At 40.3% G+C, this 19050-nt stretch overlaps 1 protein-coding gene and 1 long non-coding RNA gene across 2 annotated transcripts; one reads left to right on the top strand and one right to left on the bottom strand.

The window, feature by feature from the left end:
• The first annotated feature begins 42 nt into the window (after positions 1–42).
• On the top strand, positions 43–3922 carry LOC115726967 (GDSL esterase/lipase At5g03610-like). The gene is made up of 5 exons (XM_030657069.2): positions 43–109; positions 207–482; positions 2145–2419; positions 3229–3523; positions 3625–3922. The coding sequence occupies exons 1-5, from the start codon at positions 58–60 to the stop codon at positions 3831–3833; spliced, it is 1107 nt and encodes a 368-aa protein (XP_030512929.1). The 5' UTR covers positions 43–57; the 3' UTR covers positions 3834–3922.
• Positions 365–18518, bottom strand: LOC115726968. Its single transcript, XR_004013628.2, has 3 exons — positions 18504–18518; positions 776–785; positions 365–499 (listed from the first exon to the last, which is right to left on the bottom strand). It is a non-coding gene; the product is annotated as an uncharacterized LOC115726968 (long non-coding RNA).
• Positions 18519–19050: the final 532 nt, after the last annotated feature.

Here is a 19050-nt window from a genome sequence, read left to right on the forward strand (position 1 = left end):
CTCAATCTCACTCAGCCTCTCCCCACCGTCAAAATCGTGTTCTCTTTGACCTTCACCATGGCCACTCCAAAACTGCTCCTCTGCTTCCTTCTCTTCTCTCTTCTCGCAGGTTCATTTCCCCCTTGCCAGAATCCTCTCTTCCTTCCTCCATCTATTGCGGCCGGTCGCTCACGGTCATAGCTTTGCTTTCTCGCCTTTTCTTGCAGGGCACAGGGCGGTTCACGGCTCATCTCACCACCACCACCACCACCACCACCACCACCACCACCACCACCATCACCACCGCCACTCGTCTCGCAGCCACGAGGAACCCACGTACGCGTTCAAAGCCACCAAGCTGTTCGTGTTCGGAGACTCGTACGCGGACACGGGGAACAACAAGAAGTCGGAGGCGAGCTCGTGGAGGGTGCCTTACGGCGTCACCTTCCCCGGAAAGCCGGCCGGGCGTTTCTCCGACGGCCGCGTCTTCACTGATTTTCTCGGTCGGTAAAGGAACTCACTGTAACCTTCTCTCCCCCTCTCAGTTTCGGCCTGGAGTATCAACTTCACAGCAATTCCACCACATTCTTGACCAGAAAAAAAAAAAAAAAGAGAATAAATTATCAAGAAACAAGAAAGTTGCACGTCCATCATCCCAAGTGTCTTTATCAAAGGAACTTTACATTACGTGTCTAGCTTTCTCTTTGTGGGAGGAAAGAAAAGCATTATTAGCTGTAGCTCCATGGAAATATAATTAAGTTAATCCATGGGTGGGGTTCATTTCATAGCCCTCCACTCCAGTGACTCTCGAGCTGCTTTACCTGAAGAAGACAATGATTACTTGCTCGCTTTCTTTCTCATTTGCTGCATTATTGAGTCGCCTTTTCTCTCCTTTTTTATTTTTTTGGCCCCTTTGCTTTCTATCATGTCAGATCAGCTTGCCCTTTTTTATTTTGCTTTCTGGCATCCTCCGTATGCTCACCAGATCTGAGAGTCGCACAGATTTTCATTATCCCCTCTTTTTCCCCAATATATATATATATATATATATAAAAGAGGTAAAAAGCCATAAAAATATTCTAAACTTTGCTCCTTTATCTCAATTTTTCATTTGTGATATCAAAAACCCTAAATTTATATTCGAGCGACATATTTATCTCAAATTTATAGTCGTGTGACATATTTATTTCCTCTTTTTCCCCTATATATATTCTAAACTTTGCTCATTTATCTCAATTTTTTATTTGTGATATTAAAAATCTCAAATTTATATTCGGGCGACATATTTAACCCAAATTTATATTCGTGTGACACATTTATTCCAAACTTTTTCTTGTTATACTAAAAGCGTTAAACTTGTACTCGTGTGACACATTTACCTTCGCATATAAATTTGGGATTTTAAAATAGTTTGGTATCTCATGGGGTAAAAGCTTAGGGTTTATAATGTCACAAAAGAAGCTTGGATTGAAAATGTCACACATATATAAGTTTGGAATTTTTTATATCACTAGAAAAAATTTGAAGGAATTGTGTCACAGCAAGCATAGTTTAGAGTTTTTTGTGGCTTTTTTTCATGAATATATTCAGCCATTTATTTTAAATATCACTGGCTGAAAAGAAAAAACGTAGAAAATTTCTATTTGAATGTGTAAAGAAGGGAATAATGGTTGAATATTTGACCTACTTTTGATAAGATGTAGCTGCAAATAGTTCTGGGATTAAAATCTCGATGTCGAAAAGCGCGAAAAATTAACTATGTCGTTTGCTTATAAATTTCGAATTTATCCCTAACTGTTTATGAACAATATATATTGTTGTCATTAACTTTCATAATACTTTGAATAGAGTTTATGATTTCAAAGTCGTTGTCTGACTTTTTTTTTTTTTAAACATATGTCATAGATATTCTAGCTATGAAGGCACTCATTTTTCACCTTCCTCATCTCATCTTTTCAAGCTACTTTTTTTTCTAAGTTCAATTTGTCAATCTAGGGTAATTTAGGCCCATCCTCTTTGAAGTCTAGTAATTATAATTAAGATAAACTTTTATCCCAACTCCAAAAAGTTGCGTTAAAGAAAAACACTTAACTTGATTAGCAACAAATGGAGTCGGCCGTAATTATTCCTGAGGCTCTTTTTTTTTTTTTTTTTTTTTTTTGCAGCTAAATTTTTGGGAGTCAAGTCGCCCATACCTTACCAATGGTGGAAGAAGGTGAACTCGACGCATCTTAAGTATGGCATGAATTTCGCTTATGGCGGAACGGGGGTGTTCGACACCTTGAGCTCCGACCCAAACATGACGGTCCAGATTGACTACTTCCAGCGCCTGATCGGAGACTCCGTCTACACGGCTGCCGATGTCCACTCCTCCGTAGCCCTCCTCACAAACTCCGGCAATGACTACTCCGCTTACACGGCCAGGAATGGCTCTCTCGAGGTACTTAATAGGCAGATCACATCGCGGTTTGACTCGCGAAAACACCCCGTTACAATTACATCACATCCTCAAAGTATCTAATGAAAACTCTCAATCGTGTAAATGATTGAATAGTTGATACATCATATCACCGTTTTGGGCAAATCCCAAATTGTCCATGATATGCTGAGAGTGGGGGAACTTCTAGTAATTTAACTTTTTTTTCTTCTCTTTTGGGTCGATTTCATTGTATTTTTTTAAGAAAAATTAGACCAATTTGGACATCACCTGGGGACGAGGCCTAACGAGCTCTTGGGCCCAAACAGATTGAAGGGGTAACATCATTTGGGATTGCCCGTGACTCTCACGACATCCCAAATGTTCTCTTCCTTTGCTTGCCGACACTGATAAATGACCAAATCCTTGTACTAGGTTGGCCAGTGAGTGACTGTTACTTGAGCCTGTGTAACCAATGTCCTTTAGCTACAAGCGTCCTACTAGTTCCAGCGGAATTTATTCTCCTGAAACCTATCCATGACAGCCGTTGAATCATATGGGTTCATGTTTGTCGGAAATTAAAATTGAAATATACCCTTGCCTTCATAAGAAATTCCCGTCATTTTTGACCCGTTAATAGATAACACTTGTTTGTTGAGAGCTAGTAATGCCGCTCTAGGAAAATAATGTTTTCTCGTTAAGATGGGACGGGGTGCAATTCAACTCCGGTCGAAGAGAGGCCATTTACATCATGACCGGAAAAATGTAACTGATATAATGCGATTCCGTTCTTGTATGAATCGCGGAATGTGAGAATTTGATGACACCGACAGGACATGCCGGCCTTCATGACCGAGGTAGTGAGCCAACTCGCTGTGAACTTGGAGCGAGTGTATACACTGGGTGTGAGGAAGATCGCTGTCGCGGCTCTCCAACCCTTGGGGTGCCTTCCTCGGTCCAGCTACGTGACGTCCTTCCAGAAGTGCAACGACACCGTCAACTCGCTGGTCGGCTTCCACAACCAGCTCCTGAAGCAAGCCGTGGACAAGCTGAACAATGAGACCAGCCCTTCCACTTTCGTCATCGTCGACCTGTACAGCGCTTTCACTTCAGTCTTCGAGAACACGGGTGCGTGAAATTCTCCACGCTCGGTCATCGGACGTGGATATTCGCTCTAGCATATGGTCCGTAGCAATGATCTTTTCCCTCTCGTTACGATCTTTTTGCAGAGAATTCGACATTTGAGAATCCATTGAAGCCGTGCTGTGTCGGGGTGGGCAGCGAGTACAGCTGCGGGAGCGTGGATGCGGACGGGACGAAGAAGTACACGGTGTGCGAGGATCCGGCTGGTTTCTTCTTCTGGGACATGGTTCATCCCTCGCAGGCCGGTTGGAGGGCTGTGTATTCGACTCTTGGACCAAATCTCGATCAACTTTAAGGAACTTTTGGAGATCTAGTCTGTTTGCTTTTATCGTCTAATTTGTTGTACTTTTTCATTCAATTGTTGTTATTTTTTTTTTTCATTTTCGGGATTAATTTTTACAATTTCTCGCTTAACATTAGGTTAGGATGAAATTTCAATGCAGTCATTTCGCCTAATTATGGTCGAAAATTACTGTCACCGGGTCCAGTCATCCAGATCCCATCCCACTACTGCAAGGCACGACGAGCTCAAGACATGCAAGCTCCAAATCCCGACCGCCACTGACGAAAAACAGTGTGGACGCAAGGCCCCTCGAGCTGGATCCAGTTCGAAGCCGCCTTCTCTACCGTGAGCTCCTCGTGCGGCACGTTGTTCTGTGTGGTGTGGAAACAAACCTGAGAGAAAAGAAAAGAAAAGAAAAAAAACAAAGGAGATGAAGACAAAAAACAGAAACGAAAAGAAAAAGGAAAATAAATGAATGAAAGATTCTAAAATTTCTCGAAACGACGTGATTTTGATTTTTGAGTAGAGTCCTTCAAGTGAAAACTCCGACTATGTCATATAGGACGGCCGGACATGATCAAACGGACATGTCAGAATTTCTCGATCTTAATTGACCCGATAGACTATATTGAAACATATGAAAAGACTTATAAGCGTAGTTACATATTTGCACTGTACGATGAGCAATACAAGCAATTTATGAGTTCTCTCATAAGCGTAGTTTCATCATTTTTATTTAATGAGCAATTATCATATTAATTAACAAGAAACTTCTGACCCAAAAAAAAAAGAAATAGAAAAAGAAAATGGCAAGGATGATGAAATGTCCACATCTCTTAAATTTGCATAATATGATGCTCCATTTGTTTTATGAAAAATAATTTTCAGAAATTTTGTTTTCGGATTTTTTGACGTTTGGTTTATAGAAAATAAACTAGCCAACGAAAATATTCTACCATTGGGAAAAACACATTCAAATGTGGGGAAAATGATTTTCACTTTATCTTTCCTCCCAACACTCCTTCACTGTCCTTTTCTTTTTAATTATTTCTTATTTTTATTTTATTTTATCTTTGTTATTTTCTTTCGTTTTCTTTTTCAGTTTTGATATTTTTCTGTTTTTAATAATTTTTGTTTTCTTTTCTTACCGGCCACATGTGAGGTTGAGCTCGCTTGACTTCGGTGAGCTCCGGCCTCCCCGGCCTCGAGTGAGGTACCACCTCGCCCGATTTCGAGGCTCAAGCTCCCTCGCGAGCTTGACCTCACTAGCTCGAGCTCATTAGCCTCGCCGGCCTTGGGCAAGCTTATCCCTTGCCCGTGGCGGGTCACCAGTCGTCATCGTGGTCAGCAATCGGCAGAGAAAGAAAGAAAAGAAAAAAAAAAATTAAAAAATTAAAAAAATGAAAATTTTGAGATTCTCTTTAAAAATTAAAAAAATTATTCACATTAGCGTTGGCCATGCCACATAGGACCGTTGGGTCCACATTAGTAATTACCGACCAAACGATGACATAGAAAATCAAATGAGATTATCCTTACCAAACAATGAAAAATATTTTTTAGTTTATTTTCATTTTTTGACCAAACACAAAAAAATATTATCATTTTCCTAGAAAATGACTTTCTAAGAAATATTTTCCATAAATGACTTTCTAAGAAAGACCGGTACGTTAAACGATTATGTCACCGCTACTCGCGAAGAGGTAACGATGATAATGTGCTTGCTCCTCCAAGTCCGTTCTTTCAATTTGTAACAAATTTAAAATGTATAAACGAATTGTGTTTCTAATTCTTGAGATTGATGGATACTGCTAAATATGTTTACAAGAATTTTGATGTAACTCCACTAATTCAAATCCATTGGTTTGACGATATCTTATACGATCTCGAGAGAGGAATCACGGATGTAATACATTTGTTATGTAAGCTAACGTCTATCACCATAAATGGGTAGTTATAGTTTGAAACATTATCTACCTATACAAATCAACGGTGATAATTGCATCATAATGTTTTTTAACATAGTTTGTCTAAGAAGTGGTGCCAACATTCTCGATGCGACTTACAACTGAAATGATCTCTAAAACTTGTTTTTTTTTTTTCATCCAATTTTCTTATTGACTTATAGAAACTCATTTCCTCCATGTCTGGCTTCTATTCAACCACCGTATAAGAAGAGTGCATATAGTTTGACTTCCCAATCAACCTCTCCCACCGTCAAAATCATCATTCAGTCTCTTTGATCCTTTTTTCTTGTATCCCTAAAAGTTTGCAATCGATAATGTTTTCGGGTTGGTGGCAAATAGCCTTAAGTGGGTTTAGGTTTTGCAATTTGCCCCACATCATTTTGAAATCGGATGTAATCTTAGATGGGTTGTAATGATGGAGACATGTATAAACAAAACAAAGAATTGAATTGATGAAGCTTACTTTTCATTGATACATAGTACCATATAAATAGAGATATCACCATCTACAATTATGGTGATAAAAGATAACAATTTTGGTATATATGGAAAAGGAATAAAAAGCAAATCATAAGAAATTTGTAAATGATCAATTCGTGGATGCTCTGCTTGATATGTTATCTTCATGCTGATTTGTAGCAGATTCCACACTGTCTGATTTTTTGCTTTTTGATTTATTACACTTCAATACTCGCCTTCAAACCGGTCAATGGGAATTCGATCCAAAAAAAAAAAAAAAAAACAACGATCAATGGGAAGGACCGGAAATCGAGTTTGGTTTGTAAACCGACAAACCTATCTCGAGTTAATGATTTTGTGAAAATATCAGCGACTTGTGAGGAAAATGGAATGTAGCGAGTTACAATAGGACCAAGAGCAACCTTTTCACGAACAAAATAATAATCGATCTCAATGTGCTTTGTCCGGCATGAAAAACTGCATTAGTTGTGAGATGTAATGCTAACATGTTGTTCAAGAAAAGTAATGAAAGTTGACGTTGGTACATCCCAATGTCACGCGGTATGTATGAAATCCAAGTGAGTTCAACAGCTATGGAAGCAAGAGCCCGGTATTTGGCTTCAGCTACGGAATGGGCCACAGTAAGTTGTTTCTTGGCACACCATGAAATACAATTGAAGCCGAGAAAAGTACAATAACCGGTGGTTGTACGTCAGGTGAGTTTGCACCCAACCTAATCTCCATTAGCAAATCCAAACAAATGGAGAGAACTGTGAGACAAAATACGAAGCCCAGTGTATAAAGTACCGTGAACATATCGCAAGATATGTTTTACCATCCGATAGTGAGCAACGGTTGGGGCATGCATATGTTGGCAAACTATATTGACCGAAAGCAAGAGATCCAAACGAGTAACGGTAAAGTATTGAAGAGTTCCTACAATAGTTTGAAAATAGGATGGATCAGTATAGGGCTTATCACAATGTTTGAGTGGTGGTTGGTTGATAGCTATTGGAGTAGCAATCGGCTTATATTGCTTCATTGATGCTCGACTCAAAAGATCTAAGGCATATTTTTGTTGTGAGAGAAAGAGTCCATTAGTGGAGCGATTGACTTCAACGCCCAAGAAATAATGAAGATCGCCAATAGCTTTCATGGAAAACATTTGACCAAGTTCCTACACAAAATGGTTCAATAATTTCAGAAAATCACCAATAAGGATTCTATCATCCATGTAGAGCAATAAAATAATAATATGACCACGATGACGATAAACAAATAGTGATGGATCAACAATATTGCAGAAAAATTCATATTCAATAAGAATATTGCTAAACTTATCGAACCATGCCCCGGGACCTTGTTTGAGGCCATATAATACACGTTCGAGTAAGCGGACATGATCCGGACTAAGTGAATCTGGGAAGCTCGATGGTTTTTCCATATAGACAGGAACATCTAGATCGTCGTAGGAAGGCGTTCTTGACATCTAATTGGTGAATCTCCCAATTATGAACAGTAGTAATAGATAAGACAATGCGAATGGTGGCTTCTTTGACTATCGGATTGTGAGGATTGGATTTGTTGTCCGCTAGTTAGTTAGTTAAATGAGTTATATAATGACACTTATGTTTGGAATATGAACTTGTATAAAGTTAATGAAATGTGATTCCGGAGTTAAATGGATTTTAGTTTGTAACGGAATATGGTGATTTGAGCATTTGATGTTGGCTTGAGAGGTTTAAACCGGTTGAGTTTGTTTCGGAATTTCGATCGTGAACGAACCACTTTTGGACCATGACCAAACCCACACTTGAACTTCCTATAAATAGCTCTCACCTCTCTCTCTCTCTCTCTCTACCATCACTCTCTCCCTCTCGTTCGTGATAGCCCGCCGCCACCCCCCCCCCCCCACAATCACCTCGGTAGCTCCGCATGAGTACTCCTTGAGCTCAATTAAGCTCGAGCGATGCCGTGACCTCTCAAAACGGTTGCCCACGGAGGTTCTCAAGTTCCACCATTGCTCCGTCGTTGCCAGCTCGCAATCGCCTTAGCCCCACGGCGCTTGAGAAGGAGGATCTCAGCCCAAGCTCCTCTTGAAGTCACTCTAGCCCCCGTCTCCTTCGAACTACCACCCGAGGCAAGTGGATTACTAAATTCTCTCAACTAGGCAAATTATGGATCATGGATTGGCTGAGATAGCTTAGTTGTGTTTGAATGTACCGATATTGAGAAGTGTTTGTGTGGCTTAGCAAAAGCCTTTTCATGTCGATTGGGCTAGTTGCTTAGGGACCTATGGTTATGGGTAGTTGGTAAGTGAAGGTTGATCATCAATAATTCCATTGGGTTGAGATGATATGAGGATGGTGGAAGTGAGTAGCGGGCGGTCGGTCGTGGACTCTATGAGGAAGATGTTTTCGCTTTTGTTTTGCGAATGGGATTAAAGTGGCAATTATGTAGTTGTGGCTTTGGACAGCTAGGAATTTGAGAACATCAGTCATGCAGGTGCCATCGTATTACAAATGAAGTTATCGTGTGTAAGGTTGTTCGGTTTAGAACTATATAAAGGTGGAGGTAGTCCGGTTTAGAACTAAACGGGGGTGATTGGTAACTAGATGCTTGAGTTGATGAGATGGATAGATAACTTGAACGGAAGATGTAACCATTATGTGGACGGTCTCCCCGAGTGGAGTGTTTGATGGAATGCATAGGATTCATTCCACCTATAGAACAAATACCTTTCATGCCTCGACATCACCCCGTGGGTGTTGCTCAACTACTTTCCGATGTGAATGTTCTCCAAACTTGTATTGCTATAATTGGTTTAGTTGTCCGAATTGGTATTGGTAGATTATGTTTATACTAAATGACATAATTGTCATTATATTGTTTTAGCCCTAAACCCTATGTATATATTGTAAATCACTTCATTAATGTAAGGATGTGTTTGCCCAAATTCTACATGGTATCGAAGCGGTGATCCTTGGAGACCATCTCTCACGTCTAAAGTCCCCATTTTTTTTAGCACGATATATCTCTCTCTCTCTCTCTCTCTCTCTCTCTCTCTCTAGCCTTCTCGCTCACGATCACCTACTATTGCTGCTACATGGAAGAGGCCGTGACATTGATACCCTCCTACAACGGAGTGGCTCCGATCGAATGCTAGGGTTTCTTTAGACCGCTAGCCCCCGAATCCTCCAAATCTGCGAAGCGTGCTCATTCCTCCGCAAGTCACCATGGAAACCAAGACTCAAAGCTCTTAAGCCATCGTTCCCGCACATGAGTGGCTGGAAGGCCCTTATTTTATGCATCATTCTGATAACCTTGGATCTCATATCGTCGGCATGGTCCTTATGGGTGACAATTATAACAATTGGTCCCATGGCATGGAGATTGCTTTTTCCGCAAAGAACAAGATGGTGTCTTTCATCGGAGAAATAAAAAAACCAGCCGCAACCAACCCTACCTATGCATCCTGGATTCGTGCGAACAATATGATTCTATCCTGGATTCTTAATTCCATCCATCGAGATTTGGTGCCAACTGTTCTCTACATAGATTCGGTTGCTAATGTCTAGGCCGATCTCTGTGAACATTTTTCGCCATCGAATGGTCCTAGGGTATTTCATCTCGAGCAAAAGATATGTACCCTTGTTCAACATGATGATGCCTTAACCAAGTACTACAACAACTTGCGAAGCTGCTAGGATGAATTGAATAATTTGAATCCATTACCGCAATGCTCTTGTTTAGATCATTCTACGATGAGCACACATCAAAAGAATCGGGGCTTATTTCAATTTCTCATGGGTCTCAATCTGAGGTACCCTAATGTTATCGGTCAGATTTTACTAATGAATTCGTTACCTAGTGTTGCAAGTGCATATGCACTAGTTCTTCAATATGAGTCAAACCGCCATATCCAATCGGACCGCCCACCGTCCGATCGTAGTAGTACGTTATTTAGCACTCACGGCAACCATGCTTCGCGGCCATACACGAATTCCTCATCCCATAGACCATCCAGCTCTCTTGGCACTCCCGTTTCGTCCGTTAACCTAGCTAAACGGATGCACACATCCCGTGGCCGGGAAAGACGCGCCTACCGTGGCATCCTAGGACATATATACGAGATGAGTGTTATCGACTTCATGGCTTCCCTCTTAACCAAAAGTAGTACCGTGGACAACCATCTACCTTCCCCGGGCCCGTAGATAATAAGTCTAGCTATACTTCCGATGTAGCACCTCCTTCGTTCACAAATGATCAATATAAGCAATCGATGCCCTTGCTACAAGGGGTAAACACCCAGAAAGCCAACCTCTCAAGTAATGTTCGTGGCTTATCTTCGAATTCATTTAATTCCGATACTTGGATTATTGATACTGGCGCCACTAACCACATCAAATTTGAACCCCATCACCTTACAAACCCGACACACTGTCCCTCTCCACATCCCACCATTGGGATTCCGAATGGTGTTGGTGTCCCCGTGACATCACACAATTCGCGCCCTCTTATCCCCACTATCTCCCTTGATAATATCCTTTGCGCTCCCTCTTTCAAATACAACTTATTATCAATCTCCAAGCTCACTCAAACTTTAAATTGCTCGGTCACTCTTTTTCCTAGCCACTGTCTCTTTCGGGATCTCTTGGTCGGGGCCATGAGCGTGGTGGTCTCTATTACTTGGAGATTCCTACCGAATCGGCTGTTCTTTCTATTGCAACCTCTTCACCTCATCTTTGGCACTCTCACTTAGAACATCCATCTGAGTCAGTTTTATCTACTTTACAACAAATTTTATGTTTTAGTCCAGCAAAACAATTAAATCGGGAAAAGTATACTAGAAGTGCCATAACTTTTGTACGGCGTTCACTTGAGTGCCATAACTTTCAAAACGTTCACTTAAGTGCCATAACTTTCAAAAATCGTTCACTTGAGTGCTACGTCGGAGCAAAATCGTTCACTTGAGTGCTACAGTAACTTTTCCGGCGTGCCACGTCATCTTTCCGGCGTGCCATGTCATCTTTCCGGTGTCTACAGTAATTTTTCCGCGCGTGCTACAGTAACTTTTCAGGCGTCTACAGTAACTTTCCCGGCTGCCACGTCGCCTTTTCCTACTGCCACGTCAACATGGCACTCAAGTGAACGATTTTTAAAAGTTATGGCACTTAAGTGAACGTTTTGAAAGTTATGGCACTCAAGTGAACGCCGTACAAAAGTTATGGCACTTCTAGTGTACTTTTCCCAATTAAATCCATGTGATGTTTGTCATTTATCCAAGCAAACGTGTCTGTCTTTTGTATCTAGCACTATTACTTCTTTACATCCTTTTGAGCTTATTAATGTTGACATATGGTGACCTTATTCTCATTTTACACATAAGACATGTCGTTAATTTTTATCTATTGTTGATGACTCTTTGTGTGATGTTTGAATTTTCTGCTTACTTTTAAGTCTAATGTAATTGATTCTCTGATTTGCTTCTTTGCCTTTATTGAAACTCAATTTCAAACCAAAGTCCAAGATGTTCAACATGATAACAAGACTAAATTCCTTTCCTCTCGCTTACAAGAGTTTTTTTTACGTCAACGGTGTTCACCACCAGCATAGTTGCCCTCACACTCAATAAAATGGAATTGTTGTGCGTAAGCATTGTCACTTGCTCAATGTTGCTCGTGCATTGATTTTTCATTCTAGCATGCCTCTTAATTTTTGGGGGGATTGTGTTTTAACTGCTACTCATCTCATTGATAGACTATCTAGTCCTTTCCTACACAATAAAACCCCATACAACCTTCTCTTCGGCAAACCACCTTCCTATTCTGATCTTCGTGTCTTTGGCTCATTATGCTATGCGTCTACCAATCATCTTCACTCCGATAAATTTGGCCCTCGATCTCGCCGAAGTGTTCTAATCGGTTATCCCACAAACTACATGTTGGTGGCTAGTAATTTCACCTAGAGGGGGGTGAATAGGTGATAGAGTGTGATTTTAAAAAGTTTATTGCGGAGTTTAGATCACACGGCGTAAAATAGAGATCTCAGCTGATGGTGACAGAGAGTGTCTCAATGAGCAAATAATTCTATTGGTGCAAGATATGTAATGTGATCAATACGCGTTGTTCGTGTGCAGTTTAACTATCACAAAATATCTAGAGTGATTAAGGAAAGAGATAAGAAAAACTGCACGGAGGGTTTATAGTGGTTCGGCTTTGGTTAAGCCTACGTCCACTTCTTCGGCCGACAGCCAATCGGGTGGATTCCACTAGTAAACCGCTCAGAGGTTACATATCGGTGATCTCCCTTGACACGCAGAATTCATACCTAGCGCTCAACACTTGTGCGTACACCTCCTCACAATTACAATGGATGGATCAAGAAGTGTGTTTGAAATAAAGTACACTATATCTAAGATTATGAACACTTTTCCCTCTTAACACCGATCTTTCTTCCCTTCATCTTCGAGATGTCTTTTGCACTCTTCCGCCTCCAATCTAGCCGTTGCAAGGCATCCGGAAGAGATCTCTCCAAATCTACCCTTTTGGACAAGATGATTACCAAAAGAAGATCTCTTAGCCGTTGGGGATCGCCAAAGGAAAGTCTTCCCCGCTTGGATCAAATCACCTATACAATTATGATCCTGGGTTTCCATAGATGGTTTCTTCCATTTGGAAAGTCTTTGTTTGTCTCATTGGTTCCGCATCCTTAATTGATCTCTATCACCGAGAATCTTCAAGAATGATCCAGCTCGATGACGTCTGTTGATATACATCAATTAAGCTCAATTTGTATTCCTTTTGAAGTTCGATTCATTGCTCGTGAAGTACTTCTCTCGGAGCTTGAGCGTCATTCCAACGTTTAAGCTATCCCCGCTCATCGTCCGAGCTCGAACAAGCATCCGAGACTCTCGGAAACAAAATCTAAGCCAAATCCTTTTGTCAGATTCAATTTCGTGCATCTCCACACCAAAAGGATAATATGCAAAACAAGTAAATCACGGCATTATCTCAAAACACAATAGTACTTGGATTGTTTTGTCAATTTCAAAACCGTCTAGGGATTTTTCTCAACACTACAAAGGTTACCGTCTCTATGACCTCCAATACCAAACAACTTTTACTAGTCGCGACGTCATTTTCTATGAACAAGATTTTCCTTTCCGTCAAACCGTCGAGCATACCACAACCGAATAGGCCGTAGTAATTACATTACCCATACCCGACCTTAGCGAAATATCCACCCCGATTCTTGCACCGACCTCACCTTTTCAACCTCTGCACCCACGGTTGTACCATCACCGACTGAACCCGAAGCCATGCCTTGGCCATCTCGACAACGCCATCCACCTGGATATCTTTGAGACTACCACTGTGCTATTGTGGCCTCCGAGCAATCCTTTTCGGACTCTAAGGTAACTGAATTAGGTACTCTTTACCCCTTATCCAATGGTTTATCATAATTGCATTTTTCATCCACTCACCACACATTTTTAGTCTCCATATCCTTTGAGAAGGAACCTAAAGCTTATAACACTACGTGTCAATCTCCCTTGTGGTGGGAAGCAACGTCTCTTGAGAATAGGCCTTTGAATAGAATGACACTTGGGAAATTGTTCCTCTTCCTCCCGACAAACATGCCATTGGATGTAAATGGGTTTACCGAATCAAATATAATTCTAATGGCACCATTGAGTGTTACAAGGCTTGGCTCATTGCAAAGGGTTACACTCAAACAGAGCAAATTGATTACCATGACACGGTTGCGCCCGTTGCTAAAATAGTAGTTGTTTGTAGTTTATTAGCTCTTGCTTCAATTCGTCATTGGCCTCTCTACCAATTAGATGTGATAACGCTTTTCTGCATGGTGATCTTGATGAAGAGGTCTACATGAGGTTTCCATCGGGTTTTCATACTAAGGGGAGAATTTAGTCCGTCGACTTAAGAAATCACTCTATGGCCTTAAACAGGCTTCAAGGCAATGGTTTGCTAAATTCTCTTCTACACTGCTTAATGTTGGTTTTCAACAATCCAAGGTGGACTATTCACTTTTTACATTAGTTCGTGGCTCTCTTTTGACCATTGTCCTTGTTTATGTTGATGATTTGGTGATCACAGGTGATGATGAAGTTATGATTCAACTTATTAATCGATTTTTTGACACACAATTTTGCATTAAGGACTTGGGTACTCTCAAATATTTCTTGGGCTTTGAAGTTCTCGTGTCAAGTCTGGGATTTTTTTATCACAAAGGAAATATGCTCATGATATTTTGTCCGACGTTGGTCTTCTTGGAGGATGTCCTGTCGATACTCCGATGGAACCCAATATACAATTTTCGGACTCCTCCCCAACTCTTAAGGATCTAGGTTCATAACGACGACTTATTGGTAGATTAATATATCTTTATAGTGCAACATCTTAGTCAATTTATGCACTCTCCTAATGAAGACCATTGGAATGCCGCCCTTCGCATTGTGCGGTATCTCAAGCATGATCCCGACACCGGTTTGTTCTTGCCATTCGATTGTATTCTCCAACTTAATGGTTATATAGATTCTGATTGGGCATCTTGTTCTACATCCCGACGATCTGTTTATGGCTACTGCATGTTTCTTGGTTCTTGTCCATGTCGTGACCGAAAAATTAATTTAGGTTAATGGATTATTAAGTTAATTAGATGAGTTAATTAACCTAACACGGATTCTCCCAAGCCCTACCAATTCGCAACTTGGGTTTGATTTTCAATTTAGGAGCCGCCACTAATCATTTAAGGTAGGTTGATTAGAAACCTATATAAAATAGCGAGAGAACTATTTTATCTCTACGAACCGGAGAAATTGAGTTCGGGGACTTGGTTACATTAATTAAAAATTAACGCCCTTTCGGTACCAATTTCATGAAAATGTCTTTTTGACTGGTTTATATGAATTGGATTTTTTTTTTGTTTCCCTTTTTTCTTTTTTTATATTTTCGAAATTTTTTTTAAAGAATTTGAACAAAATTAAACAAAAATGCCCATAATATACCTTTAATTCCGAATATTCCAAATTTTCCAATAAATCTTCTCATTTCCGAAGATCCGGGCTAGAGCTAGATTTTATCCGCTACATCCTCGAGGATTCGAGCCAGCACGCGGATAAATATATAGAAATACAACGTCCCTTCTCGCTAAAGAGCAGAATACGAATTTCTATATTTAAATCACCATCCCATCACATAAGATCATGGGCGTGGCGTGTGATTTAATTTTCCGACGGGACTAGGCACCAGGGAGCATATATTATAGGCAGCTTTGTTTAAAGATGTGCAAATATTTATTGAATTTTCGAAAATCCTTAAGGGATTCCGGAATTTTCAAGGAGATAAGCTCCTATCCACAAAGGATTGATATCTTTTAATTCGGGTAAGTTATCTCTTGAGATTTGAAAGAATTTTTTTAGCTAATTCCTTGAATTTTAAAGATATGTTCGGAATTCCCAACCGAGATACATATCTTATCCGATATGCTCATAATTCTCATATGGATTCAAATTTTGATCACAAGATAAATTAGATATTCTAAAAAAATTGTGCACTATCCTTTCAAGATGATGTTCAGGATTTTTAGATATCTCAAATTTCAGCCACAAAATAAATCAAATATCCAGAGATATAACACAAATCCAGATATATGCTCAAGATATACGCAATATCCACAAGAATAAAAGATATGCAAAAAAATTTAGATTCAATATGCAAAGGCCAATCCTTATCCTTGAATGATCCACCAAATCTCAATCGAATATCACTTTTCATTATCTTGCCAAGATTCACCGTTATCCAATTAACTTTCTTTAGAACGTGCAAGATAATTCAAAGTTAACCAAGATAAACAAGACAAAATAAAATTCAATCAAAGTAATCTCAATTTTTTGATGCGGTGAGATCAAAGGGAAATATGAACTTTTCATGCATGCCTTCCAATTTGATGATTTTCTTATAACTCATGTAATAGTCCATGACTAACATCTAACAAAAAGAATTTAACATTTTTAGAACACAGAACAAACAATCAATCGTATTGGCAACGAAATTTAACGACGTGACAAATTAGAATTGCTCGTTACCTAATATGAACGTTGCTTGGAGGTTTTTGAGAAGGGACCAATCGGCTAGGGACTTCGCACGTGCTTAGGAGGATCTGACGAGATGAAAACACAGCAGCTATTTTGCGCCTTCAACAGCACCGAATATTCAAGAAATTATCGCTGAAGTTTGCGACAATTGATCCCGAACGACGAGCAAAAGTCATGCACTGATTAGTGATAAAAACCACACAAGATGGGGCTGTTTTGAGCCTGGAATAGCAGTAAAATTATCGTTGGACAGCAGCGGGATTAACCCTCAAATTGGAGTACGAACATGCTTAGGTGACGTCTCAAAAGTACGCCCGAACAGCAGCTAGACTCCACTAAACAGCAGCACAATCTCGTCGGGACAGTAGCTTGAGCACCGACAAACCAATGCGGGATGATAGATGATCAGGCTGCAGCGTCGAGCGGCTGATGTAGGCAACAATAGTGGCTACTGGGCATGTGGGTGATGGAGCTAAGGCACACGAACAATGGAGCAACCTCGCACCAAGGAGGAAAGACAAGCACTTTCTCCCTCTCTTTTCTTCTCTCGTGATTTCTCAATTCAATGTGCAGAATTTTTTCTTTTTGGTTCCTCCCCCCCCCAAACCCTAGAGAAAGAGCTCTATTTATAGAGAAAAGCCCTGGAAGCTTGGGGCTTAAGTTTTGTTAATCTTACCAAACAGACCCGGGATCAAAATGTGTGATCAATTAAGTCCCAAAGGGTCCAATTGCATTAATTTGACTGAAATTTTTGGTACATAATAATTGACATTTTTAATTAAGGCCTTTTTCTCAATTAAGCTCAGAATAACCCAAATTCTTCCTTGAATTGCCGATCTTTTTTCAATTCAAGCCCATATCACCCGACAAATTAAGCTCAAATCTTCTGCCGTCGGTGGTCCAATGTAAAATGTAATGCATGAATACTAAAATTAAATGAAAATGATGAGCTATTATTTTTGGTAGGAATTAAAATTTAACTCCAGATTTTTATGCAAGATAAATGATTAAAGAGAAATCAAAATTTAGGCGTCAACAGTCCCATCTCATGGCGTTCCAAGAAACAAACCATTGTTGGCCATTCCTCAGCAAAAGTTGAATACTGTGCTATGGCATCTACCGCATGCGAAATCACATGGTTTCACATGCTTCTATCGAATCTCCACATCAACATCGTATTGCTGATCTTTTTTGTGATAATAAAGCGGCCGTACACATCGCCACTTGTCAGGTCTTCCATGAATGCACCAAACACATCGAGATTGGCTATCACTTGGATCTTGAAAAAATTTAAGATGGCACTTTGCGTACTCTTCATGTTCCCGATCACTCCTAACTCACGAACTTGTTCACGAAATCGGTCACACGTGACTTATTTTGTAATTTTAAGAATCAGTTGTTGATATGTTTACATTCACCAACTTGAGGGGAAGTATTGGTAGATTAAGTTTATTCTAAAGGGCATAATTATCATCGTATTGTTTTAGCCCTAAATCTTATGTATATATTGTAAATCACTTCATCAATGTAAGGATATGTTTGCCCAAATTCTACAATTGGTAATACTATTTGCTGAGTTTTTAAACTCACTCTTGCTGTTGAAACCCTTTTTCGGATCTTAGCTATGCTAATTACCCCCGTGACCCCTTTCACCCGTTATGGCACGCCCTTGAGCTACTTGGTGACCTGGTAGGAGTGTGATGTTCCCGACTTTCCTTCGGTGCGTTTCCTCAAACGCATTGTCATGCTTCTGATCAACATAGGGTCGTATATTGAGCTTGTACCCCTCAAGTTCGTGTCCATCTACGCATGGCTCTCAAGTCAATTGTTTGGACCTCTTCCCCGCCATACTCCTGGAGCCGACGAGAGTAAGGGTAGCACCGATGATGATAGAGAAGGTTAGTGGAGTGCGAGGATTGGAGATCGGTTGTACAGATAGGTCTTTTGACAATGGAGTACCACGGTAGTTACTTTTTGGATGTTGGCTGTGAGACGGATAAGGTGCTGATGGTGGTGTAGCACGGGGTTCATGCCTGCTGGATGGGAGCCGTTATCTTTTAATGTTCCCGGAAGTGTTCTCTTCTTCTAGCTCTTTTTGATTTTCTTTGGGTTGTAAAGATGATGTTCTTAAACTACTTATTATATAAAAGTAAATATTATATATAAATTTTGTTGGATAATCCTATTGCATGAATGCTCGTATGCATGCCCCAAGTTAGGAAAACCTATTAAGACCTTACTCTTTTGTCGTCATGCCCGCCGTGTCTTTTGCATGCACTTGTGTGTTATGGGTGGCCCACTGCCTTGTTTTCATTTTAGTCTTCCACAGTGGGGTCAAGGGGTCGGGGTTCTTACATGGACTAATAGTTTTTAGGAAGCAAATGCCCTACTCTTGATGTTAGCCTTTGCAACAAGGCGGCTTTTAATCGTTCAAGGGAACCATCTGCATGTAACTTTTCCTTGTATGCCCATTTACATCCAACTACAATCATCGAGTGATGATGAGGAATAAGTTCCTATGTTTTGCTGATTACAAGAACATCCAACTCCTCAAGTGTAGTGGCTGTCCAACCCGGCGGGTGTTTTATGGCTGAATGGATAGTGCGTGGCTCGGGAAGGATAAATGATCTTGCTATATTGGCGTACCTGGAGTTTGGCTTCAAGATCCTTGCCTTTGAACGTT

Source organism: Rhodamnia argentea, chromosome 7 (assembly GCF_020921035.1).
Source record: "Rhodamnia argentea isolate NSW1041297 chromosome 7, ASM2092103v1, whole genome shotgun sequence".
NCBI lineage: Eukaryota > Viridiplantae > Streptophyta > Magnoliopsida > Myrtales > Myrtaceae > Rhodamnia > Rhodamnia argentea.